At 38.4% G+C, this 26,768-nt stretch overlaps 1 protein-coding gene across 1 annotated transcript in view; it reads left to right on the top strand.

Annotated features, from left to right (window-relative positions):
* Positions 1 to 15,037: 15,037 nt before the first annotated feature.
* Positions 15,038 to 26,768, top strand: part of Zdhhc2 (zDHHC palmitoyltransferase 2) — a 65,857-nt gene continuing 54,126 nt past the window's right edge. Inside the window, exon 1 of the mRNA XM_005330796.4 lies at positions 15,038 to 15,271. Within this exon, the coding sequence (XP_005330853.2) occupies positions 15,145 to 15,271 (127 nt within the window). The 5' untranslated portion in view covers positions 15,038 to 15,144. The remainder of the gene's footprint in view (positions 15,272 to 26,768) is intronic.

Below are 26,768 nucleotides of genomic sequence, written 5' to 3'. Positions count from 1 at the left end.
CTCAAATACAGGGCATCCTGTCTCAGGATCCGAACTATCAACTGCAGGGGTTGGGGGCCTCCCAGCATATGGAGGTGGCCTTGTTAGTTGGACATTTATGTCTTCTGGTGATAGAAAAGTGTTAGTAACAGTCTCCTGTAGAGGTGGCGCTGTTGGTTGGACACTTACGCCCTCTGGCGATAGAAAGTTGTTAGTAGCAGTCTCCTTTTGTAACTTTCCCCCTGATGGCTTTTTCTGCTCTAAGCTTTGTTCCTCTCTCTTTGTCTGAACTGAAGGCTTTGGACTAAGCAAACCAGATACGAACGTCCACAATGGCAATGTGCCAACTGGCAGAGTCCCTGGGCTGTGCTTTTCTATTCTTTTTAAATCTTCACCATGATGGTTCCATTGTGATATATTCAACATCTTCTCCTCAAAAAGCCATGGGCTACATTTGTGTACTGTATCAACAAATGTACTATATCTTCCTTATAGACCTCCTAATATTATAATATTGTTCTGCATTATTATAATAAATTCTGGTCATGGTAGACCACTCTTCTCATTTCTGGCCCTCTAAGGAGAACGATGGGGAAGTCAAGACAGCCACTCCCCCTCCCACAGCCCTGATGCCCAAACCCCTGGTGGAAAGGCAACCTCAGGAGCTATTGGCTAAAAAAAAGTCTGTAAGTACTTAGATTAGGGGTAAATTAAAGACTCATCTCTACTGAATTAAGGTCCCTGGCAGGCTATTAGTTGATGTACAGTGGCACTGCCAGCCTAGAACAGGATGTCTTCCATCATGCCCCAAGACTTTGTGGGGTATGGATGCCCCACTCTGCTCCTTCCCCCCATCTGTACCCAAGCCCTGCCAGGGAGTGGAGAATGGAAACAGTAGCTGGGCAAGGGTGGGTAGGATGAGGTCAGAAAAGGCAGAGGGTAGACAATAACTCATCCTAGGGAGTTGGGGAGAATGGAACGGAGAACCTCTGGTAAGCAGAGGCTATAGCCCTTCTATGAGCTCTACCATCCCACTGGCTTCTTGTACAAATCACAAATTCAAAGGTAACATTATTAAGATGTAATCTTAATTATTAACATTATTAAGATGTGGTGCACAGCTATAATCCCAGCTACTCTCGGGAGGCTGAGGCAGGAGGATTGCAAGTTTGAGACTAGCTGGCATTTGGTGCATCAATCAGTTCCAGTAGCTAAGCCTGAGCAAATGTATGTGAATATTGTCATGGGATAAAGTCCCAGGGCACTTGTGACGGTCTACACTCACCCTACAAGTATTCCTATGCCCAAGCAGGCATCTCCTCAGTTTGTTCCATGCTGGATGAACTCTTTTTTTTCTCTCAACTTTCCTCAGTCTAACTTGTATATGCCTCTTCTGGCCAATGGGAGAAACCATCAGATTCCATGCTGTGAAATATGAATTATGTAATTTTAATGATTCCACATAGGAATTAAATGTGCTGATATTTGCCTTTGAAATTGGCATTGCACAATGTAAAGATGAACAGTAAAAGTCATACTAGTAATTTAAATTTTTTATTTACTTAGAATGACATTAAATAGCAAATAAAAAAAAATTGTGAAAAGTTTCGGAGACCATAAGAGAAACAGAAAAGCTTTATATTTTAATACCTTAAACCACACTTTTTCCTGCTTTTTTGAACAAATGGCTCTGCATCTTCATTTTGCATTGGGCTCCAAATCTTATATAGCCATTTTTTCCCCTAATGTAGGGAAATTTGAGTCAGTACGCAAGTGTGTCTGAATTTGGAAAAGTATAGGAAGATAAGAAACGGATAAAGCGTAACATTTTATGCTACTTGGGAATGGATACTGATTTTCACAAAAATTTAATGGAGGAAAGAACTCCAGCAGAATGTAAATTTATAACAAATAATAGCAAGATGTTATAACATTTTCTTTTGCAGGAGGCCGAAGCTATTAAGGAAAAAATGGGGGATGAAAGAACACAAAACATTCTTCAGCTATTACAGCAGAACTATGGGCTATACGGGAACCACAGCGTTAGATCTGCTAGCCTGGGAACAATGGGGAAAGAAGTGATGAATGACAGCTCAAAGAAATAAAGCACAACTAACAAAGAACAATGTGAACTTTGTCTTTAATTCACCCAGTGCGGGGAAGAAGACTGATTGGCTCACTTTTCAGTAATAAATATACGCATCATCTTCAAATTCATGAGAGTGAGGAACTACTGTTTAGAAGTCACTGAAATGGTTCTCACATTCCCACACTTCATTGTCACACAATGTATTGTCACAGAGGTATTTTCACTCAAGATGAATATGTAGTTAATTAGTATTCCAAAAAGGAAGTTGTCTGAGGTTCTCTGTACTTGATTTCCTAGTATCAATTTCTCATTTAGGTGATTCATGAAATTTTTCAATTAGTTTTCTATGGTATTTTAAGAAATTGATTCTGTTTCTGCCTTTCAACTAAACGAATGAGTCAGTGTATCATTCAGTCAAGCATAGACTTGCATAATTATAATGTTAAATGATCCTCGGAGTAGAGTTGAGGAAATGGTCAAGGACCAAAAGCAGAATCCACATAGACTTAACTATTTCAAAAAAAATAAATTACAAAGCATGCATAAACAGGTGGACTATATTCCCATCTGTTGAGAATAGCATGGGCTCTGGAGTCACTGTACTCTGAGTTCACCTCTTGGCTGTCATCAAACACTTTTGCAGATGTGTAAGGTTCTGACACTGCACATCCTCAATATTTTCATTAATACAATAATGATATGGTGATTATGAGGATTTAATGTGAAACTGCCCATGAAGCACCAAGCTTATCATATAGTAAGTACTTAATAGATGCTAGTTATTATTATTCCTGAGATAGGTACATTATTCATTTATAACCAACTTATTTGTAATTGATGTTAACCTTGAAGATTACAAACAGGTAATAATTCATGGATATTAAAACTATAAAGTAGTACTCATTACTAAAGTGGAATAAAAGCAGTGAAAAGAAAATGTTTTAAACATTTTTTCTGGTAATAATTTAAACCTATCCTGTACGTATTTCCTCTGTGCTATTATGCTGTTTGGTGGGGGAGGATGCATTTTAATTGTTGTTATCACTTTCACTTATTGAAGTGTCTTGGCTTTCAGGCATCTACTTAGGTTTGTTGAATATTTTATGCTGTGTCTATAAAATATATAGTTCATGTGCCCAGGACTATTTCTGTATAGTAGTTTTCTTTATTCCTAAAAACAAAAATGAGGAATGTCTACGGCAAAAAAAAAAAAAGAAAGAGGAGGAGGAGGAGGAGGAGGAGGAGGAGAAAGTCATCTCCCTGTCAACTCCTCCTGCTGATATGTCAAGGATTACAAATAATACATTCATATAATTTGCATTTTGCCACTCTTATTTTTTAATTAAGTCAGAAGCTAAAATACATTCCTTTCTTCACAGAAAATTGTTCTATTGCTCAAAGTTAATTTAAAATAAAATTTGAATCATTGGAAATATATATATATATATATATATATATATATATATATAAATTTGGCTTCAGTTCTCTAGTTTTTTAATACTTCCACATAATATCCTTTTGATATATAAGATTTGTCCTTTAGGAAGTGGGAATAAAGCTTTATTCTTTTTAAACAGCTTTGTTCAACCCTGTGCTTAACATAGTGTCTGGCATTTTGTGGATAGCCAATAAATATCCATTGAAAGAATAAGTGGATAAGTGTATGAATGAATGAATGAATAAACAAAGTAAGGCATATCAAGCATGAAGGGCAAATGTAGTCTTTGCTTGACTTTTAAAATTGCTAACACATTTCCTAAACTATGTCTACATTATAGCATTAAAACTAATAAATACAATCTTTTGTATAATTCAGAGTATCCTAGTAAAATGCAGGTTCCAACAATAAAGTGTTCCAGTCTTAATGGATTTTTTTTCCCCTGACGGTAATGCTGGCAGAAGCTAACATATTCATCATATATATTATGCATGTAAAATGCTTAGTGAGGTATGTATGTGTATATTATGCACCAGAAACCAGACCATATGCTAAGCATTTTATGTGCATACTATTAGTAATACTCTCAACAATCGTATGTGGAAGATTAGATGATATGATATTCTCCATCTTACCTCTCAGGCTTAAAGAAGTTACCCAATTCAGACACAGGTTCTCCTAATTCCTGAGCCTCTGTGATAAATTGTTTACTGTGATATAAGGACACTACGAAGTAAAGAGAGGTGACTGGTTATTCCTGGAAGAGATGCTAGTGAAAGGTTATGGTTTGGTGGGAAATTTAGTCTTCTAAGCAAATACTCTATCTGGAGCTGGAGTAGATTGGGCTTGAGGTAATGGAGAATGATGGAGTATTAAGTCACAAAACTGGGTTGGGACAAGGCCAAGATATTGGCCTATCTAAGGACATATAATTGATCATCCAATTGAAATCACTTCTGAAAGTGAAAAAAAGAGCTATTCATAATGATATCTGGACACCACCACAAACCAGGACAATCTATGATGAAGTAGGATGATAGATTTCCCCATGCCCTTCTCTTGTTAACTTATTTCCTTTTCCCCTCTCTTACTTTTTTAACCTTGTTTCTCTCCCTCTTTGTCCTCCCTATGTCTCTCATTGGCTCTTCCTATGTATGTGCCTTCATTGGCAATAATGTGCCATGATTATTTGGGGTTGGGATGCTCGCTAAGTGGCTCGTATCTGAATCTGGTTAAACAAATGCTGCTATATTATCTATTACTGCATAACAAACTACCCAGAATGCAGTGGCCTAAGAAAGCAAATATTTATCATCTCACACACTTCCTGAGTCAGTAGAGAACAGCTTGGCTGGCTTATTCTGTTTGAGGATCTCTTGTGCACTTGCAACAAAGCTGTGAGCTAGGACTGCTAACATCTGAAGGGATGACTGGGGCTGGAGGAATGACTGCCAACAAAGTTTACTTTGCAACCTGGGCCTCTCCATAGGGCTGTTCCTGACGTGGTAGCTAGCTTCTCACAGATCATGTGATCTGAGAGACAGCAGAAAGTCACAGTTTTTTTTTTTTTTAAGTCTTTGAAACTGTCCACCATCATCTGCTTTATTAGGTTATGTCACTGTTATGGTCTGAATGTTTCTGTCTCATTAAAAGCCATGCTGGAATCCTGATTCCTCTACATCATAGACAACTAGAATAATGAGAAGTTATACTCCCACTTATATATGATGTGTCAAAATGCATTCTGCTGTCATGTATAACTATTTAGACAAATAAAAAAATTAAAAACAAAAACAAAAATAGAAATCCTGATTCCCAAGTTATTAGCAAGTTAGCAATTGAGAGCTCATCAGGCTACAAGGATGAAGCTGTCACGGATGGGATTAGCGCTCTTGTAAAGGGGCTCTGGAAAGCTTGTTCACACTTTACACAATCTGAGAATGAAGCCCAAATGTGTGTTCTACAAACCCCAAACTGGCCCTCACCATATCTGTTAGCACCTAGAAGTTGAAATTCCCAGCCTCCAGAACTTTAAGAATGAATTTCCTGTTGTTTTTAAGCTATTGATTTATGGTATTTTGTGCCAGCCGCCTGAATGAACTAAGACACTAAGTCCAGTCTGCATCTGAAGGGAGAGGAGTTAACTTCAGGTCTGAAAAGGAGAAGTATCAAAGAATCTGTGAAAATATTTGAAATTAACACAGCTGCATAGTTTCCCAAGATATTTGACTCTTTAATTTTACTTCTGGGATGCTATCAAAAGAACACAAAAAAATATAAACAAAATGCTATATTAGCTAAGATATTTATGTTATACCAGTGAAACATTAGAAAATATTTAAATATCTAGAAATAGTGGAATGTTTTAATGAATTACAGTATTGCTACAGAATGGAATATTTTTCAAATATTTAAGATTATTCTGAAACCTATATAGTAACATGAAAAAAAATTGTGATGAAATATTTATGAGAACACAAAATTATATGTATTCTATCATTTCAACTCTAAAAAAAATACACAAAGATAGACTAGATAAAAACAAACTAAAATAACAATGATTGTGTTAATTCTTAAAATCCTGGTACATTTTTATCTTCTTGTTTCCAAATTTTCTGTGATATATAGAGGTTATGTATTGTTCTGCTACACACAATTCTGTTATGGTTTTTTGGATTTTAAAAGAGATAATAAAGAATAATACCAGCTTCCTCAAAAAGGATTCAGTAGGCATTTATGTCTTTTTTTCTATGTAGCAAAAAATAGACTCAGATTTACAGAGAGGCTGGAGGGTGTTCCATTAGTTATGGAAGAGACAGGGAAGAGATGACACACTCAAAAGTTTTAATTGAGAAGAATTTAAATAAAGGAAACCAAGAGGGTATGGTTGAACCTCTGGTGAGTTAGGTGATCATCCCCATGCCCCTACCCCAGACCTCAAGGATAAAGGGAGACAGAAAGTGTGATCCTCAGTGTCAGTCTGGAGGAGATGGAACAAACTATGTTATATGTGGTTATCTAATCCTCTGACAGTCTCCCATTGATTAAACCAATGAGAATCCAGAGGGAAAAGGAGTCCTTTGAGATCAGTTGGAAAAGGTGACAACCCTCCACACACCAGCAACACCACTTCAGTCACACACAGAGCAGAGAACAGATCTAGAAGAGCAAATGGAAATAACCAACACAGAGATTATTTAAAATAGCTGACGTATGTTCTGCTTTGGTGAGTTTCCAATGCTACTGCATACAATTTACACCTTTTTACTAAAAATTGACATCAGCAATGTTTGGGGAACCTACTGGCAGGAAACCATTCACAGAAATATGTCCAAATTTCACATTAGTTGTGGATTATTTCACGTGTAGACACAGACTATATTCTAGGTCCTGGCAATTTAAATTGGTCTGAATCTGGATATACATATCTCATACTAGATTTTATTAAGGATTGACGGTATACAAACTGCAGGACATCTTTGGTGATATACCAGTGAACCTCCTGATACAGTTATTTCTATTCAAAAAATAGATGTAAAAGTGGACATTTTCTTTAGCTATACTATGAACTTCACTCAGGCAAGTTCCTGGTTGAAATCCAGATTTTTCCGTTGCAGCCCCATATGGAAAAACAAACTGTCATGCCAGTACCTCAGTGGTATTTCTAAATACCTAGCTTAAAATATGACCTTGTGGTGCAACTCTGATAAAACTTCATCTTCTCTTCAACTTCTCTAGAAACAGCTTTAATGTTCTTCCAAATGAGAATGTTCCATTATATAATTGACATAAATATACTTGAATTCTATATGAGGGAACATTATGGTAAAAATAATCCCACCCACCACTGTCTATTTAAGACGGAACTTCTGTACCATTCTTTCTTCTCTCAGTGGTTGCCTCTGGAAGCTGGAACTGTCTTCCAAAACCTCCTCCTATCCCCGCCCACTGAGAGGATGGTTTTGTTTGTCATAATGCCTAGGAAAGCACCCTGTCGTTTTTTTGGTGCGCAGAGATGCTGAATGACCTGCAGTGCTCAAAACAGCCCTACGCAGTGAATGATGGTCTTGCTTAAAAATGCCACAGCATCTTTGCCTTTAAGTGATTCTTCCACTTTTTTTTAGGTTAGATCTTTTATCCTTGTATATTTAATATCCCAGTGTACTTAAGACTCTTTTAATAAAATCTCATCTCGAACATGAAAGGGTTAAACAAACAAAAAAAAGATATTTTGCAACTACATCTCTCAGAATCTGAGTAAGCTGAAGAGTTAAACAAACCAAAACCAAATGACGGTGTGAGAGTTGTTACACACTTGAAGGAATAACTGAAGGATAAGATCCTGAAAAGAATCTCAAGATGTGACCTCAGTTACCATCCAAATGGATGGGTATAATATGATATGTCAAGAGCTTTGTAATGTTGTGAACAACCAATAAAAAAAAATAAAAAATTAAAAAAAAAGAAATAAAAGTAGTATCTTGTGGATATACTTGAAAAAAAAAAAACAAATGGATGGGTATACATAGACTCCTATGAAACCTGAGAGATACAGCCATTCCCACTTCTCAACATCATGTTTCTTTTCTGCATTTGACTTTGAAGTTATAGTTAGCAGTAGATATGGCAGCCAGAAACTTTGCTCTTGTACAGTTGACTGTGAGCCCTCAGGATTGTCATGGCCCACTCACTCCTGAGGCCCTCATCCTGTATTTCCTTTCTGCAGACTCCACACCTTTGGAATCTTCTGCTCCTTCCTTTATTCCACATCCCTTATCCAGTTGGTCCTTGAGCCTGTCCTACAATCTCTTTCTTCCTCCCCATCCCCTTGGTCACTATTCAAGTTCAAGATTTCACTTTTCTTTAGCTACACAAGAGTCCTCATGCTACTTGTTTCCCTACCAGTCAACATTATTCACCATTGTGCTTTCAGAATTATCTTCCTAACTGATGATCAAATTTTTCTGATACAAATCCAAAGCCAATATAACATTTTTGTTAAATGTCACCATTAAATATTTATTCTTTATTTTTCTGCTCTTTTTGAAGGCTAGAGAAAAAGGCTCTTGTTAGATTTATTTTTTGTCCTTCCACAATTATAAATTGCAACACGAGCTTGATTTCTCAGTTACATTTAAATCTTTGACAACACTTGGAAATATTTATAAAAATTAAACATTTTTAAAAGAACCATTTGATTTCTTCCTTTCCATTCCTCTTTCCCTCCCCAGGGTCCTTTCCTCTCCTCTTCTCTTTTCAGGAGAGGGTGCCTTGAATCAGAACCAGTGTGACAAGACCACTGGGCATGACACATGAATTATACTTTTATCCACATCTGCCATAAAGAAAATGTAACATGACAGGCTGGGGCTGGGGCTCAGTGGTAGTGCACTTGCCTGGCATGTGTGAGGCATTGGATTCAATTCTCAGCACCATGTATAAATAATTTTTTTTAAAAAATAAAGGTCTATCAACAACTAAAAAAAAATTTAAAAAAAGAAAACGTAACATGACTAATCTAGCCTACCACTTGATAGAGTTAAATTTAATTAGTTATTTGTTAGATGCCCAATGATTATCTGCTCAGCCAAAAATCAAGAGAGTCCTGATGGCCACTGGATGAAGATAGACCATTCTGTGCTTCAAAGGTAGAATTACCCAAGAACCAAGTTATATTATCAAGCACTGATGGTTTAAAATCTTAATTAAATATTTATCTGTATATATAAGAATTTGAGTTTACAATTTTATTCTAATAAGTGTCTCCTTGCAAATATTTTGAAATGAATTATTTGTATGCAAACCTCAGGTTCAACAATCTATAGTATTATCTCTATTATGATCCACAAGCCTCCTTACTCTTAGGACTCCATTTAAAGAAAAAAGGTTCCTAACACCGTGAACCTAAAATATCCTTCAACTTCCTATCACCTGTCATTTTTGTTTCTATAAAACAGTGGAAGTATAACTAGATAGGGGAATTTTTTGTTTCTCACATAAACATACGTTTTATACTTACATTGTTTCTTACATAAAGCTTGTCTTGTGAATATTCAGAGGCGATAGGATGTCAAGTCAGTTCTGTCCAACACAACTTCCTACAATGATGGAAATGGAAATATCCTAAGTCCATATTTTCCAACATGGCAAGATGGGACAGGAAGGGGTAGGTCCTGGGGGCTTGTCTTTGGGGTTTATGTTTTTTGTCCCTGTTGAACAGGGCTCGCTCTCTCTGGTTCCTGTCTTGAGCTGCTTCCCTCCATCACACTCTTCCACCATGATATTCTGCCTCAGCTCAAGCCTGAGTTATGTGGCTAGCCATTTATAGACTGAAATCTCTGAAACCATGAGCCCCCAAATAAACTTCCTCTCCTCTAATTGTGCTTGTCATGTCTTTTGGTCACAGCAGCAAAAAGCTGAGTAAAACAGTGATTACCAAATACTCACCATATTTTTATGTTACACCTCAATAAAACATTGAAAAAGAAAAACTCTCTGTACCAGTATTTCAACACAAGTCAACTCTAGTTGACACCGTCTCTCTCTCTCTCTCTCTCTCCTTTCTCTCTTTTCTCTCTCTCTTCTTTCTCTCTTTTCTCTCTCTTCTTTCTCTCTCTTTTCTCTCTCTCTCTCTCACACACATACATACATACACACACACACACACACACACACACACACACACACACGTTTTTGGAGGTGTATAGGCCACGCACGGAATCAAAAGAAAGCCTGGACAGAAGAAGCTGGGGCATGGTTAACATGCTGCCACCAAGAAAGTTTGCTTAGGATGCCACTGTTGACTTTAACATCACTGGACACTTGAAACCCCTCTGGTAATTGAAACTTCGACTCTACATGGTCTCATATAATAACTTATAATTGAACATATGCCATCATATCAACCTTTAAAATCCATGCTGTATTTGCAAATCCATGAAGAGGGAATATTTGCTCACCTTTTGGGTTCATGGGCCCTGCCCTGTTCCATTTAGGGTTAATAAAGGGGGTCAGTATATGCAAAAATATTTAATTGAAAATTTCGAATTTATTTGTTGTACTGAGGATTGAATCCAGAGGCACTTTACCACTGAGCTATATCCCCAGGCATTTCTGTATTCTTAATTTTGAGACAGGGTCTCAATTTGCTATACCATCCTCTAACTTAGGTTCCTCCTGCCTCAGCCTCCTGAGTCACTGGGATTACAGGTGTGCACACCACCTGACTCCAACTTAGTTTTATAGAGAGTAACCTGAGTGCAAACTATAAAGAAAAAACAGCATAATCAGAGTGACTTACTATACAGAAAGGTCTTTTTTTTTTTTTTTTTTGGTCTTTTGAATTTTCTGAATGGGGTTGATATTTTTATTAATTAATAATTAGCCCCTAAATTATATTATAAAACTATATAATTATAATATAATTATAATTATATGTAATTGGTCATTAAGTTAGAATTTATAATTGCCTTAATGAAGTTCATGGTTGATGCTATTTAATCTGTGAAAAATAAGGTGCAGGAGAGCTACACCGCTTGGTGTGCGCCTGCCACCTAGTGGCAGGACACACTAACACTGCTGTAGAAATACTGGAGTTCTTGAAAGGTGAGGTCGGCCAGTTTGCCCCACTTTACAGTTTTACCAGTGTTTTGTGCCAATCAGTTCTATACTTAGACCTTTGAAATAATCTTTCATTCTACACAGTTTAATTCTAGTATAACTAAAAACATAAATCTATGGGGGACAAAACACGTCTAAGCATTATTTCATCCATACATTTCCTGGAGACCTTCATCATTATACAAAATACATGTATAAAGATGTGAATTTGTTGTCAACATACCTTATATATAATCAGAGATATGATAAAGTATGGTATAATGGTGTATTAAGAATTGTAATGCAAAAATAAATAAATAAATATATAAAAAAATAAAAAACTGGTTCTGTTTTACATGTGTCCAGAAATAGATTGGTTGGGTGTGTGATTCTTTTCCCAGAAAATATCTTGATTACTTATAAACATCCAAATTAACACTAGTCACTGATGTCATGGATTACTGGCTTCTAAAGGAATTCCCCCTCCCTTCCTCCCGAAAAGTGATAGGAAAATAATCAAAGAGGATCGCTTTCAAAAGGAAGGAATAAATATCAAGCAAGTGACTGAATGAAATCAATAAAGACAGGAGGTTTGGCTGGAAAGGTGAGATAAGGTTGGCATAAGCTGTATGAATGGAGGTCTGTGCTCCCTGAGACAAGGTGGATCTGTGGCTGCCTGGGTTTGGTTGGCATGTTGTCTTGATTCATACTTGCAAGGAAGTAAATGAAAAATTTAATCCAGATCTGGAAGTAGGAGGACAATTTGGAGTATTAACCATAAAGTCATGATAGATTTGAGGTTTGGGGACTGAAGAATCTAGGTTTTCTCATGGAAGCAGGATCTGATCGTAGGAATTTGAAATTTTGAAAGCTGAATGATATTAATAAAGTTGAGTGGACAGAGCATCCAGGCAGAAGCTTGGAGTTGTGATCATCAGGACCCGGGTGGAACAGGCCTTTCTTCCCTTCTCAGGTGCTCTCTCCCCTCATCCTCCTTTCCTGGCTGCCTTGTTTCCCCTTCTCTTCCCTAGTGTTGCCCTCTCCCTTCTTCGCTGTGGCAGACTCTCTTTTTCATAAGTGGCCACGTCAGTTCTAGTTACACATAAAACCCACAATTTCGGTGTAACTTCTAAATATCTAATTTACAGTTGGTGAGTTGAAACTTGTTTCTCTAAAGAGTAATTCTCTAGTATAGCTTCTTAATTGTCACTTTCAAAAATATTTCCTGTTGATATAAGGTCCTAAAGAAGGGGAGAGGGAAAACCAAAGCTTATTCTTAAAAATAAAAGTAATCCTTCCACTCCAACAAAGTCTGGTATCTAAAGATTGGCTACTGACCCAAGAGCTTACATTTGTACGTGCATGTTTATGCCTAATTAGAGACTATGTGAAGATAAATCCTGTCATTGTGAAGCTTTAGAGACAATTCTTCCTGTGCTAGATCTATCTATCTATCTATTTATCTATTGATTTATCTATCGGAATTGAACCCAGGGATACTTTACCACTGAGCCACATCCCCAGCACTTTTTATTGTTCAATTTTGAGACAGGGTCTCACTAAGTTGCTGAGGCTGGCCTTGAACTTGTGATCCTCCTGTCTCAGGCATGGGCCATTGATGTCCCCCCCAACATTTTTTTTTTTTAAAGATAATAGTGAATGCAGAATTCAGTAATATTTGTATCCTTAAAAAAGTAAAAACTTGCAAAATATTCCATAAACATTAATATAAATATGAACAATTTAATACTATTTTGAGTGCTAAAAAATGTGGCTTCCACCAATCTTAGTTACATATTCACATTCTTCCAAAAGGTTAAAAGATAGGACAACTATATAGAATACCCTTCAGCTCACAGCCTCAAGTCCCCATAAGATGAGGAACAGCACACTGAACAGGACACTGAAGCATCCAGTATCTAAAGAGGCACAATTTGCACTTTCTCCAGGGCTTTCAGTGTAAGAAACTTGTTTTTATACCTCAGGAGTCTCTACTGACTTTCAATTGACTGATTGTCAAGGTAGTTCAGTTCAGTTAGGGACTTTTAATTCTTGTTAATCTCTTGTATTTATTTTGTACACGGCCTCATAGATGCCAAGCAGGTACTCTATCATTGAGCCTCACCCCTAACCTCCTTAGCCTACTCTAATTAGAAGCACAAGATTTTCTTTCCATAGGTAAAACTGAGGACTCAAGGAAAATTATATTTTTATACTTTTCTACCCTACAGAATGTCCAAAAAGAATATAAAGTGCTACAGAAAAACAGTGGGATGGAACTTTTTTTTTTTTTGATGATTCAGGATCCTATAGAAATTTCTATGCATTTTTTAATGGAAGTGAAGAGATTGTGTGAGAGCAGTGTAGTAGCTATTTCAGTAGAGATTAGCTTACTGCTTAATCCAGTCACAAAAATTAATCACAAAAATAGGAGAGTTTAATTTGACTTAATTCCTGTAAATCAGAACCTTATACATGAATATAGAGTAATTTCATTCGATATGGTTGCTCTGTGGTGTAAATATACATATTCAATAGGTTAAGTAAAATTACGGCCATTTCATATAATAATTACATTATCTAATTCAGATGCACTACATTGATTTAAGTGTTTTCCTGTGGAATCAGAGGCGTTTATAATCAAATGAATCAGAAAAAAAAAGGAAACACCCTCAGAAGCATTTGCATTTTTTTTCCTGTTCATCCATCATAAACCTGGTAGGTTTGATTTAACTACCCTTAGGTTTCCTTCCAGTGTTTTAGGCAATCACTTAAGAAGCAACTATATGCTAAATTTAGAATCGCCACAACAAAAGAAAACTTTGTAGTAACAAAAGGGTGGAGGAAAAGAGTGCCAGGAGGAACCATCAGGCTCTTGGGAAGGGGTACTGGTAATGGATACTCTAACAATCATGAAATAATTTAGCAAAAGAGTTAAAATACTCGGAGTAAATAACTTCCGTTACTAATTCCAGTGGTCTCTGGATTCTCAAACTAAAATGCTCTTTCCTGGCTTCACATCCCCTGACACACCCTAAGGAAGACCACTCTGCAACCCCCTTTAGTGGTGCATTTCTGACACCACCACCACCACCACCCCAAAAAGAAAAAGAAAACTTCCAGTCCATGCAGTAGACAAAGTAATCTTTCTCACAGCCAAACAGTATCTTCACAAGTCAAGAACCTGGCGCACCCTCTCTGTCCTCCACGTTTGCTGGCGCCCACTACTTGAATCGAGTATGTTCCAAGAAGGATGCAAGGACATTGGCCTCAGCGCCCACAGACCTTCTAATGGCGCATTTATGGCGATGGGCCACCGGTCCCTACTAGCCCAGGGCAGGTGCAGAGGGCCAGCTTCCCAGGTCTGCAGGGTCGCCCTTGTCTCCCCTTCCCCGCGCGCCTTCGATGCAAAGTGTAGCAGCTCCCGCTTCCCAACTTCCCCGAGAGGCGGGCGCCTGGGGAGGGTCACCCGGTGATCTAACCCCAACCCCCAGAGAGCAAGGCCAAGGAGCCCCGGAGCTCCCACTTCCACCTGTTTACCCCGGAATTCAGGATCAAACCCGGAGGCAGTGGGGCCAAGGTGGGCAACTTTCCCTCCCTCCCCGGGTGCCTCTCAAGTACCCAGGGGCGAGAGGGAGCGCGGGCCGCGAAGGGCCCCCTGAGCGCCGCGGAGACGCCCGGAGTCCCCAGAAAGCCCGCCCGAGGGCGCAGCGGCCGCGCCGAGGGAGGCGGCGAGGCGGGAGCGACGGGGCGGGGGCGGAGCGGAGCCTCCCGCCTCCTCCTCCTCCTCGGCCTCCTCCCCCTCGGCCTCCTCTCGCAGCCGCCGCCTCCGCCGGGCTGAGCAGCCGGGAGTCCGCGGCGCTGGCTCGTGGCTGCGGGATGGGGAGTTAGCGCCACGGCGGCGGCAGTGGCCGCAGCTCAACCGGCCGCCGCCCCCGGGCCCGTCCCGCCTGGGGCGCCGGGCGCGGCCAGCCCGCCCCGTAGCCAGGCCCGCGGGCGGCGGCGGCGGCAGAGCTGGGCAGGTGGATGCGGCTGGAAGATGGCGCCCTCGGGCCCGGGCAGCATCTGGCGGCGGTGCCGGCGGGTGCTCTACTGGATCCCGGTGGTCTTCATCAGCCTCCTGCTGGGCTGGTCCTACTACGCCTACGCCGTCCAGCTGTGCATAGGTGAGTGCGCGCCTCTCGCGCTGGCCAGCACTCCGGCCCACCCCCGGTCCCGCAGGGAGGGCACCAGCCTGCCCACAGCCTCCCCGTTCTCCCCTCACCCCTCGCCCTCGCGGCCCATCGTGACAGTCCCGGGACTCCGGGAGCCCAGCCCACTCAGCCGCACTTCCACTCTCCCCACCCGCTCTCCCCTGCGCCCCGGGAGCTGGGACTAGCAGCATCTCCGCTGACACCGAGGCCCTGAGCAGCCTCCGGGCAACCTTCTCACACTGGCTTTACGCTCGCCTTCCCCTTACAACCTTGGGGTTACCGGGTCACCTCCTCCCCGGGCACACGCAGCCCAGCACCCCTGCTGCCTTCCCTAAGCACCGCCATTCCAGCCACACCCCCTACATGGGGAGGACTGTATCAGCAACAACTGTGGGCTCAGCTGCCCGCAGCCTCCACCAAGAAGTGAGGCCGGGAGGTGACCCGGGAGGCTGGAGGGCTCCAAGCTGGGCTCCGGATCCGAGATGCGCCTAACCCATGTAGGGATGGCCTCTGGTGGCAGGTCCTTTGCTGGCTGTCATGAATCCACTTTTTAAAAAATTTGTGACAGCGCTCAAGGGCGTTTTAGCTGCCTTTATGATTTGAGAATTGTCAGTTGGATACTTTCTAGTTAAGAAGAGTTGGAGGGGGATGAGCTGCTAAAAAGTATTTTTGAAGACATGCAATACACAGGACCATTACTTCAAAGTGAGGCTAATGGGGATGGGGAAATCACGTGAGGTTTTGATATCAGCAGTGTCAAATGGCTCCAGTCCAAGTTTGAGGCTCCTGAATTGGTGGGTAGGGGTACTTTCAATGGGAATACTTTTTTTTTTTTCCTTAAGTTGGTTATGCACAAGCAGGAAATGCAGTTATACTGGCTTCTACCTTCAGAGGTTTTGTGAAAGCTGGTCTGGGTTATCGGAAAAAATAAAACGTTAAAACAGAGGGCAGTCTTTCTGCCAGTAACTTGTGGATGCTTTCTGTGTCTGCTGTTCCTCCTAGCAAAGTGTTTTTGCTCTATAAGCATTAGCGTTGGGTGGAAGAGAGGAAAAGATTAGATAAATACCCTATTTAGTAGCATTTCAGCATTTTTAAAGGTTCAAGGTTGAGACCGATTCTTACCTCAAAATGTTATCCCTGTGAGAAATAGGGTCCGAATAATACACCAAAATAATTGCTGACATAACTTTTAAGAGAATTGAGACTAGCTTCCCATTTCATATAGTTTTTAATAGTTTTGAAATCTGCACTTAGTACTTTGTTTACTAGCTTTAAAAACAATCTTAATCCAAAAAGTAAAAAAGTGAGACTATGTACAAAAATAAAAAAGAAAAAAAAAAGATTGGGCTGTACTGACATCTTCATGACAATTCTTCTGGATATGTGGTATTCCAATCATGTATAATGTATAGAAAGAAAGTGAGGAAAAAGCATTGCATTTTATATTAGTAGTTAATATTAAAATAGCTTGCCTTATTGCTATACACTCTGTATGTTACATAACCCACTAGGAATCTTTGCTGTATTTTATTCCTTCACCTTGTAGAAACAGTAAAAATATCAATTAGTTGGTGTACAGGAGGAAAGTCCTAGAAGGCCTTCTTTTTCCAAACAGGCAGCTTATTTTCCTGTATTATCACATTAGGCTAAGAAGCTTAGCCTGGCACAGTGTCGTGTCCATCAGGAGGAAACATCTGAAGGCAGAAAGAGCTTTTCTTCTCTAACAGGTACCAGATGCAACATGGGAGGTCTTGCTGTATTGGATAGACTGGTGATGGGTGAGGAATTTCTGTTATATATGGGCCATATTTTTATATATACTTTATGTTTAAAGACAAACTTAACGTACCATAAAATCCACATCACTATTTTCATAATTGACATTTTGACTAAGAGGGAGAATACCTCTTTTTATACTACCTAAGTGAAGGTCTGTCATTGATACTTGACCTCGTGATCCTAAGTCTCTTACCACAGCTCGTGACTGCCTACTTGGCTTGGCACAAATGCCTCCCAAAGTGAAAGCAATCAATAAATGATCTTGATTCCAGTACCAGGAAAAATAAACAAATGATCTTGAATAAACAAACAAAGGATTCTGAGGCAATATCCCCTAGGTTGTCAGAAAGTAGTTTTCACCTTTTTATTGCCATAGAAACACAAAAGGAAGTAATCATAAAAAAGTCTAGATCCTAGGGTCTGGAAGACAGATAAATTGAAGCTGTATTTGATTCTAGAGACTTGGACAGTTTAGGAATGGTGAACCCAAAAGCCTTGCATAGCCTTGGTTGGGTGTGAAATTGAGATTAACTGTATAATTCTTTTCTAGGCATTGGGAAAGATGGCAACTAGACTGTTGCACAAAACCAGCCTCTGCTGCTTTTCACAAACAAAGAAAATGGAATGCCAGCTCCCACCCCCACTCCCAGCATTAATCACATCTTATTTTGCCCTGTCCTTTGTGGAGTTTTTCCCCCTCTTGGAAATTGCTATTTATAGTCATATTTTAAAATTTTTCTCATATAAAACATTGGCCAGGGTTGGGACCAGAGGCGGGTGGGTCAGGGGCTGGAAAGTAGAGGAGGTCTCCAACAAACAAGGTGATTTACCCTGGTCCTTCCTTTCACATCTGCTGTCAGCTAGAGATGACCCTGAATATAAATTGCTGTGTGCCCTTTGCTGAGTGAACTGCAATTTAGGAGTAGTGCTTATCCTGGTATCCTTGGAAACTGGAGATAATGATTCCTCATTACAGTTAGTTTCTATATTTAACTGTGTGCATGTGTGTGGCTCTCTAGGCACTTTTTCAGTTAGCATATTTTTTTTCTTCATGTTTGTATTGTATAAAAATAACTCTTATCTTTTTGGAATATGTGTATATGTAAAATATATGGGATATACTGATAGTGTGACCGTCAAGTGTTTCAGGTATCCTGGCTTCTTTTTCATCTTAAATTCCTTTAATTATTAGCTATCTTGTTTTCCGTAATTCAAAGGGAAAAATTTGTAAGGTGGTACTTCAAGACACAGAACTAGAGGAGCAAGGGTGATTCGTAGCCTCAGATATGTCTGATTTGGTGGACACACTGAACCCTATTTATATGTTTCACAGAATCTTCTGTGGTAGTTATTAGTTTAACTTTGCTTATTGTAGAAGGTAATTGAAGTTTTCCTTTTAAATGCTAAAATTTAAATTGTTGTGACTATTTTTAAACTTTCATTCTGTTATAATTTCAGATTTACTAAAAACTTGCTAGAGTATTATAATAACCTCCACATATTCTCGTGTAACCATTTTGGTTTCCATTTTTTCTATAGTGTATTACTTCTCTGCTCTCTTTATGGGCAGGTGCTAGGAGACATTGACTGTTGTGTTGTGTACTCACATTTCCATGTTTGCTTATGCTTTTACTTAAGTCATTTTTACAAAATCATGAAGAACGACAAGTTCCGAGGTCATCTAGGCCAACCTCTTCCTGTATCATGGATGAAGCAGTTTAATGTTCAAAGTTGCTACAAGTTCCGCCTGTTCCCAAGTTACCCAGTGAAGGTGTCAGCTGTGACTTTCACTGCTGTGGCACACATATCAAAATGTCTCCCTTCTTACCAAACACCTCACCAAATCTCCCAACCCAGTGAATTTGTATAGCAGGTCTTTTTAATACTCTCGTTGTTGTTTAGTAAGAATTAACACAGCTCTGAAAGTAAGCTAATAGCCTTTATACAATGATTTCAGAGTTTTAGAAGGCTATATAGTTTGGGCCAAAGAGTGAATATTTCTGGCTTTGCTAGCCATGTGGTAGAGAGCAGCCATAGAAAATACTTAAATTGGCCGTGGTTGTGTTCCAGTAAAACTTTATTGACAAAAATAGTTGGCAAATCAGATATTTGCTGACTTTTGGGGTATGTTAGAATTTATACCATTAGAGCATTGAGGCTTTAATTCATTCACAAAATGGTCTTTCTTAATAAACATTCCTCAGCAATGATTGCAACCTCTTATATTGTACACATTACTGGAGATATTTAAGAATTAAAAGAAGTAATCCACAAACTTAAGAATCAGTTTGGTAGGTATATAATTGTGTTTTCTATTTTTCATGCAAACAAGTATCTCTGAGGATAAAATATATAAAACTTCATATTCTATTAAGCTGTGATCTACCATTAACTCAAGGCCATTGCAAGTTCAAAGATGGAGATTGAAGGGTCTCTAAAGTGCCTTCCAGCAGGAAATGATTTCGAGCCATGCAGAAAGGAACATTATTATTATTTGTGAATTATCACTTTATAAACTATGTAGGACATTAAGGCTTTTTTCTTTATTTTTTTTAAGAGCAGACAGATGACCTTGGGAATATAGATGTTACTATCTATATGTAGTAAAATAATTTAAAATTAAACAGAAGGCACATACATAGAAAAATGATGCATAGAAAACATTTGATTCCCAAGTTCTTTTAAACATGATTTCTTATTGGCAATAATATTGCCAAAAATATATATTCTGTGATTTTTCTTGATATTGTTAAATATTTTAAAAGTTGAAGTTTATGGACCAAGGGTTTAAAATCTCAACATTTCTTCAAATCTAAAATTCAAATGTGCAACCTAAGATATGTTCCAAATTCTTGATACTATACTACATTTGACATTAATAGAAATGGTTCAGGGGGAGGGAGAGACATAGGAGAAAAGATGCTACTTAATTTTTTCTTGGTTCCATTTAGTGTGCCACCAAATTATTTTTCTTTTGCTGTACTAGACAACACGTCATTACTGTTTGTTTAATTTCTATTAGAGATAATTTATATAAAGCAATTACCATAGACTTAGCATGTAGGGATGCTCAGCAAATATTAAATAAACTAATCTTTTTGTGATTTTTTTTTTACTTACTTTTATTTAACCTCTTTGGAGTATGAGAACATCCAGTTACATGGTGGAAATAAATACAGAATAGGATCTTGCTGTCAGAACTCAATTTAAACTAAGGCTTACTGTAGCAAGGTTTGCTTTCCAAAGCTTCCTGAAAATGACATTCATGCCATTCAATAGGTGCAGGCTTCTAGTAATTAAAAGCTGAGGGAGATTTCTTAAATCAAGGTAATTGTCTCTAGGGAAGGCGTGTCCACAGGGTTAGAAAGGAGTCAACTTGTGAAGCTTGCAGAAGGTTCATTCAAAACCATTCATTGACCCCTTGTTATATGCCAAGTGTTTTCCTCCCTAGAAATGACTTAGAGAGAGCTTAATAGAGATCTTTTCCTAAGAGCCAAGAAAAAAAAAATTGCCTGTGGGAAAGAATACAAAACCTCAAGGCTTTGCCAGCTTGGGCAGGAGGCAAGAGGTGTTACCTTTCAGAATGACCCTTCTGGGTGAGTGGTAGGAGAGCAGAAATGGAAGATGAGACACAGCACTCCTGGGAACCTGGGTATTGGTTTTGGACCAATGTGAAAGGGCAATTAGTAAAGAAAATGCAGAGACTGATGGGACTCTTAGGTAATGATGAATTTAAGTCATGTTATAAATCTTAATACACACACACACACACACACACACACGTATGTATGTATGTATATCTCAGAGGTAGTTTATGACCAGCAGTTTTTGCCCCGCGCTTCCAACTGGGTAGTTGTTTTAGCTCCCATGCTTCTTACATGATGCTTGGTTGGGCCACTTTTACTCTGCTGTCAGCCCAGGGCTTGTGACTTGGGTGAAACTGGGCAGAGAACTTCATAAATGTAATTCATTGAGTCTGTGAAAAGATTGGAGGACCTAGTTTGGAAAATGGACAGAAACCAAGAAAAGGTTGGTGAAGCCAAGCTGAGATTATTCTGGAATGGCCTTCTGAAGGAGCCACTGCCCTAGTGACTGGCCACCATGGAGCTCTGGAACCATCACTGCTGCCTGCAGCTTTGAAAAGTGGTTCCAGCTTCAGCTCCACAGGCTGAGTGCAGCTTGTTGCATCCATGTCACAGGCCGTAGGTTTCAGCAAGCACAGGTGTTTGATCTCTTTTGCTTTCCAGGAAGAAAAATAGTGCCAGGAATAAATAAATAAAACAAAAAACAAAGCAACAGCAACAAAAATGGAAAGTATTTTCCAGAGGTTAATGTATAAGGAGTTGAGATGTTCTCTCCACTGATTTTTTTGTTTGTTTCATTTGTTTGTCTTTTTCATCTTGATGGAAAATTTGTGATTTCCCTTCACAGAAAAATGGAGCTATGGCTTAGATCTCATAATTTATACTGCTGATTTCATGTACTTTGACAGTTGAATCACATCTCCTAGCCTTCTTTTCTGTAGGAATTGGTGGGTTCATCGTTCCCTTGAGATTCCAGCACACTCTTTGTGATGACTGTAAAAATAACTGCCTCGTCCAACTTGAAAATGACAGAATAGAATATGGCATAGATTCTTCATGCTGTCTGTTGGGAAAGCAAGATTTCAAAGACCATTAGAAAGACAGTTTTAATATTATGTGAAATTATATTATTGCATATTATAATTTAGAAATAGTATAGAGAATTAATAAAAACATAACAATTGGAGTTTTTTAATAGTCCATTAGAAAAACTGTTGAAATATGTTTTCTAACTCCTTCAGGGGAATTTTATTAACATGTATTTATTGTTACATCAATCAGATGCCCACAGTGGAAAAAGTGAAATTATAAAGGCGGAAGGTAGGAGTCAGGTGCAGTGGCAGAAGGTAGATGCCCTGATTTTTTTAAAAAAATATATATGATAGCAATAAAGAAGGCAACTGTGATAACCTGAGGGTTTTCATTTAAAAATTATAGCACCACATTTTTGTAACACTTATGTCGCTTCTTTCCTAATTTGACTTTTCCCTTGATTATAGCTTTTAAATTCAGTTATAAATATTAGTGCCCAAGGTGTTACAAATCCATTTTTATTTGAGAGATAAATATATATGCTGTGTTTATTGTGAGCAAAAAATAATATGCTGTGTTTATCATCTTAGCACTCCTCTGCACTTCTCTACTTAATGATTGTTCATTTTAGATATGTCTTTGATTATATTTTAAAAATACAAATGAAGTGCTTTGGTCAATGCCTGGGTTTTATTTCTCTGCCAGTGTTTTCTCCATGGTATCCTGAAATTTCCCTCCATATGAAGTGTGCAATTAAGCATTTTTGCTGTACCTAAGTTAATTTGACCTCCTTGGATTTATTCAATAGCATTGCTATTCCAAAGGAGCAGGATAGTCCAAAGGAGTCTATTAAGGGGAGGGGGAGCTTTATCATGGTTGTCTATGTTCTTGTGTGCAGATAAAATTAAATTTCTGTCTGTGTGTTTATTGCATTATGTAAAAAACTGAATTTTCATTGTATTTGAAGATTATGTGTGGAGTGACATAATTTAAAATTCAGACTAGGGGATAAGGGTATAGCTCAGTGGTAGAACACGTGCTTGGCATGTGGGAAGCCCTGGGTTCAATCCCCAGTACCAAAACAAAAACCTCGGCCCAGATTGTGCCCCTGATCCCTTTGGGGGCTGTGGGTTATCGCAAAGAGGTATGGAAGCTGGATCTGAAGTGTGGCTTTTCAGCAGAGTTGTAGGGAGGTGAGGGATGGCAGGATTTAAAATAGTGTCTGTAATGTACACATAATCCACATCTTGCATACTGTAGGGGAAAAGACAGCCTGCAGCAGAACAGCTGAGCTTGAGATGTCACAAAAGACACCTGATGCCATTTATAGAAAAAAGACTTTCAGTTATGAGCCTCAAGCTGAAAGTCATAAGCCTGCTCCCAATTGCAGGGGCCAGTTAGTGGTCAAGTTTATTACCAAGTGGGCAACTTGATGTGACATGTATTAGGAAGAAAGGCAGTCAGGAATTTATGCACTTAACTATGACTTGTGACTTGTGATTATCTGGGGCATCCCTAGAGAGGTCAGTTAATGTAGAAAGATGAAGGGCAGAGACCAGTTTGATTTGAACAGGGCTTTTGTTACAGCATATTTTAATGAAATACAGCTTATTCTATGATGACTACATACTGAAAAATAATATATATATATAAATATATATCTGAGAACTATATGTCAGGAGGGCAAAGGTGGCAGGGATTCACTATAGGCTTTCGTAAATTTGCCCTTTAACAAAATACAAAATCCAAGAATTGAATGCTTTTCAACCAGCCATAATTTTGGAACACACTTTTCATTCATTCAAAAAATATCTATTCTTGGAGCTTATAGTCTAGTTGGGATGGAGAGGAGAACAAATAAGAAACATACTTAAATGGGTTATATAATTTGTTGGAGAGTCCTAAGCATCATGACAAAAAGCAAAAAAAAAAAAAAAAGCAGGGCAAGAAGGATTGGGGAAGCCAGGGAAGGTTTCAATTTTAAGTAAGGTGGCAGGAGTGTGCAGGGAACTTTAAGTGAAGACCTGGAGGAACTGGGGAATCTGATTATGCTGGTGTTAAAGAGAAATGGGTCTCAGGTATAGGGAGTGACTGGTATAAAAGCCCTGAGCAGGGATCTGCTCAACACGTTTGAGGAGGAGCAAAGAGATCATTTGGGCTTGAGTAGAATGAGCAAGGAAAAGGAGATGACAAGATGAGAGAGGTAGGGCAGAGGTCTAGCTCTTACAGGACCTCTTAGGTCCACTTTTTCCAGCCTTACTTGGAGTGACATGAAAAATGATTTTAGAGAATTAAGTAGAGAAGTAACATGTTGTGACTTAGGTTTAAAAAACACTTTTTGGCTGCCCTAGAGCCTGGACTACTATATAAATCCTTATGAGTAATGATGGTGAATCCAACCCTGGTGTGGGTAGTGGAAATGGTGAGATGTGGTTAGATTCTGGATGTATTTTTAAAGTAGTGACAACAGAATTTCCTGACAGATAAATATGAGTTGTAAAAGAAAAGAGCCAAAAATATTTCCATTGTTCTCGGCCTGAGCAACTGGAATGATGGAAATCAATCAAGATGCAAAAGGCTCTAGGTAGAGTAGAGTTGCAGGCAGAGGGATTGCCTTAGATCGTAATGGCTATGTTGATATTGAAATAGAGATGCTGAAGAGACAGTTTCATATAGGAGTTTGGCATATGGGAGAAAGGTCTAGAATGGAGGAATCAGTTTGGGAGTCTTTGACTTATAAGACTTGATAACAGAAAAATTTGTTCTCCCCAAAAGACGGATAGACTGTAAATTGATCAGAGAAGTGGACCAAAGGTGATCAATACTGGGAACTTAAAAGTTAAGTAGAAAGTAGCAAAAACCAAGAAGGAGTGACCCCTTAGGTAGAAGAAAACTAAGAAAATGTGGTTTCCTGGAGCCTCGCAGGGAAAGGGCATTGACTTTGACAAAGATACTCATACATCAAGTAAAATGAGGCGGGAGAATTGAACAATGTGGACATTCAGCCCTTGTTGTGAATTTACTGTTGACTCTTGGATTTAATGTGAAAGCATTACCAAAAAGTCACATATACCTATGTGTGAATTGCTGGGATATCTGAAATAATTCTGTCTAAATTTAAAAGGCTCTCCTCTGTTGGGTAAACTTAATTTTCTTTTTATCTGGAGATGGTGTACAGAAAATGTCATGGTTGGTAACCACATCTGGTTTGTGCGTCATTGTAGCACTGGTGTATAACAGGCAAACATGTAGTAGCATTCAGGACATTTGCTTTGTAGAATGAAAAATGAATGAATGCCTGCAAAATTGTTTAATTTGAGCCTGTGAACAAAGTGACATTTCAAGTGTCAAAGAACAATGAATCCTTTATGAAAGGATTTTCTGATTTAGCTTTTTATTTTTTATTCATTCAAGATGTTCATAAGTTTATAATATTTTTATGATTTCACATATAATAATAAAATACTTTCTTTTCTTTCTGGACTTCAAAATTTAATTATCTGTAATGAGAATTTAGAAGATAACATTGTAGAAGTCATTTGAAATTTTAAAAGATGATTGAATTATAATGATCTTTCTATAAAACAAATAATAACAATTTAAAGTGTGTAAAATATTCCCCCCCAGTGTGCTTATAAGTCAGCTACTAAAACATAATGAAATGGATTTGCAGGAAGCATTTAAACTTAGCTTTGCCCAGACATTCTGTAATCCATTTTGGCAGTTTTCAGTTAACTAAAACCTCTCATTAGATTGCTGAAATTATTACCCATGTTATATTTTTTAAAAAAGAAAGACTTTCTAAAATGTATTTCAATTTCTTCTTTCATTTCCTCAGCCTTCTTAAACAGAGAAAATTGAATGTACTTTAATTCTGACTTAAGGCTATCAATCTGAGACAGATATAGCAAGGAATATCCAAGAGCCTCAGAATTAGGATTTTTACATTCACAGTTTCATGTACTTGTGTGAACTGCAGAAGGTCAAGGAAGAATGGAATTTGTCATTTTGCCCCAGCATTCTTTTGGATCTCAGACACTAAGAATCTGGGCAGACTCATGAATGAGCTATTTCACAAGTAGAAATGCCCAGCCAGGCATCTGCATCCTAATAAAGCTTTGTTCTTCTTTTACTTATAAATTCTGGGATTTCTTTCCTGAAAATATGAAATGACAAAAACTTTGCCATGCGGAAATGATTAGAGATGAGAAAGAAAATTTTAGCTGAAGTTGCATATTAACCTAATTCGTGGTTGAGAATAGACTATGGAGCAATTGATTTTTTTTTTGATTGCAGTAAAATATGGATAGCATAAAAATTTACCATTTTAACCATGTTTAAGTGTACTGTTCAGTGGAATTAACATTGTTGTGCAATCATCACCACCACCCATCTTTAGAGCTTTTTCATCTTCCCAAACCAAATCTCTATATCCTTAGATGGTATCCATTACCAACCCTGATAACCACCATTCTACTTCACGCCTCAATGAATCGGACTATTCTAGTTATTGCATATGAATGGAATCATACAGTTTTGACCTTTTTATCTAGTTTACTTCAATAGCATAATGTCTTCAAGATTTGTCTGTGTTGTAGCATGTGTTAGAATTTCATTTTTAAGGCTGAATAATATTCTGTTGCATGTATATACCATATTTTGTTTATTCATTCACTGATACACTTTTTAGTTGTTTCTACCTTTTTGGCTATTTTTGAATAATGCTGTAAAAGTATCTATTCAAGTCCCTGCTTTAAATTATTTTAGGCATATACTTAAGAGTGGAATTTATGGATAACATGGTAAATTTGTGTTAATTTTTTGAGGATTTACATACAGTTTTTTCCAGAGCAGGTGATTTTTTTTTTTTTTTGATGGAAATGTGATCCCAGGGAAGTCTGTATATATATGCCCTTGTAAACATGTGGGCATTTAAAGGTTACTAGAGGTATCCATGAGATGGATGTATCAATGTTACCACAACAGTATTTACTTCCATGGTTCAGCAGGAAAGTTGATGGGCAGGGAATTATGAATAGTCCCATTTTGCCCATGAAGTAGCCTTCATTACTGCT

This window comes from Ictidomys tridecemlineatus, chromosome 14 (genome assembly GCF_052094955.1).
Source record: "Ictidomys tridecemlineatus isolate mIctTri1 chromosome 14, mIctTri1.hap1, whole genome shotgun sequence".
In the NCBI taxonomy this organism is placed as follows: Eukaryota; Metazoa; Chordata; class Mammalia; order Rodentia; family Sciuridae; genus Ictidomys; species Ictidomys tridecemlineatus.
This window is presented reverse-complemented; position numbering and strand designations above follow the sequence as displayed.